Consider the following 1,713-nt stretch of genomic DNA (forward strand, 5'->3'; position numbering starts at 1 on the left):
CTAACAACCTTACCACCTTATTCTGACACCTTTACCACCTTATTCTAACACCCTTACCACCTTATTCTAACACCCTTACCACCTTATTCCAATACCCCTGAAACCTTATTCCAATACCCTAAAACCTTACTCCTATACCCTTAAAACCTTATTCAGACACCCTAACCACCTTATTCTGACACCTGTACCACCTTATTCTAGCACCCTTACCACCTTATTCTAACACCCTTACCACCTTATTCTAACACCCTTCTGACACCCCTAAGACCTTATTCTAATACCCTGCAACCTTATTTTAATACACCCTACAACGTTATTCTAACACCATTACCACCTTATTCTGACACCCCTACAACCTTTATACTAATACCCCAATGACCTTATTCTAGTACCCCTGAAACCTTATTCTAATACCCAGAATCTGAAATATTTCTTTTTTTTTTTTTTTTTTAAAATTCCTTTAATTTTAATTCCTTTAATTTTCTTTTCTTCATACTTACCTCTTGGTTCGCCATCTTCACTTTTGATGCTAAACATTGGAGACGGGGACATAGTGTGTCGGATTTGTCTGTTTTGAGTAATTCCTTGAGGGTACCTTCCACTTTGGTCTTATTGTCCTTAGTAATTAATGAAGTCAATTTATTCTTTACATTGACACTTCGGTTTAGGCCATTGCCAATGGGACAATCATCATATTTCTCGAAGTCGTCCAAATTGCACTGAATGCAAGGTTGATTCTTGCAATGAGTTTCTTTAATACTTTTCCATGCTCCGGAACCCTCCTTTATTCCTTCGTCTATATCACAAATTACACTTCTTTTTTTCATTTCTCTTACAACAATGTTTAACATTAAACAAGATACGAATTGATGAATGTCCTGATGGTCGAAAGGGTTTACATTATCAGGGTCCTTGTAAGTCCGCTGAATGCTCGAAATATGTTGCAGCCCCGCTGCGACGAGTTTGCAAGCAGTTCTGTTGGCGTCCCCATGGGCGTCATTCGCCCAATTGCTGCGCTTGCAGTGTGCCGCGACTTCGGCCTGCTTCTTTCCATCCTGCATGTTCTCCAGGAGTCCTGTTAAGAGCCAGGCCGAGCCACCAGTTACCGTATCCTGCACATAGGGGGGGGGGGAATACTCATATATACATGTACATTCATGTGCACGCGTATACATATACATGTATATGCATATATATATATAAATATACATGTAACTGTGCATATATCTGTGGTTATGTGTGCATGAACAAACATTTATGCCTGTTCACGCATGTATATACGTGCACGGCATCCTGCTTCCGCAGAGTAACGCACAGGAGGTTCCTTCATTTTGCTTACCCAAGTTGCACTGTCCCCCTGGCTCCTAATTTGCCCATATTTCTTCCTAATACATTCCAGTTGTTGACAGAAGTTCTTCTTGTATTTTTAATTTTGGCGAGGGGGGGGAGGGAGAAGGAAGGAAAAGGAAAAGGTAATAAAAAATGAATAGTGATTGTGTTGTGGTTGTGTTGTTGTATGTTGGTTGTGTTGTGTTAGTATGTTGTGTTGTGTTAGTATGTTGGTTATGTTAGTATGTTGGTTATGTTAGTATGTTGGTTGTATTAGTATGTTGGTTTGTGTTAGTAGGTTGTTTGTGTTAGTATGTTGGTTTGTGTTAGTATGTTGGTTGTGTTAGTATGTTGTGTTGTGTTAGTACGTTGTGTTGTGTTAGT

At 39.5% G+C, this 1,713-nt stretch overlaps 1 protein-coding gene across 1 annotated transcript; it reads right to left on the reverse strand.

Moving 5' to 3' along the window:
* Nucleotides 1-500: 500 nt before the first annotated feature.
* On the reverse strand, nt 501-1,414 carry PKNH_0004600 (SICAvar, type I (fragment); the record flags this gene model as incomplete). Its single annotated transcript, XM_039113472.1, has 2 exons — nt 501-1,112; nt 1,340-1,414. Coding segments are annotated over 2 exons (687 nt in total), but the record flags the coding sequence as incomplete, so codon positions are not given.
* Nucleotides 1,415-1,713: the final 299 nt, after the last annotated feature.

This window comes from Plasmodium knowlesi (genome assembly GCF_000006355.2).
Source record: "Plasmodium knowlesi strain H genome assembly, contig: PKNH_00_62, whole genome shotgun sequence".
NCBI lineage: Eukaryota > Apicomplexa > Aconoidasida > Haemosporida > Plasmodiidae > Plasmodium > Plasmodium knowlesi.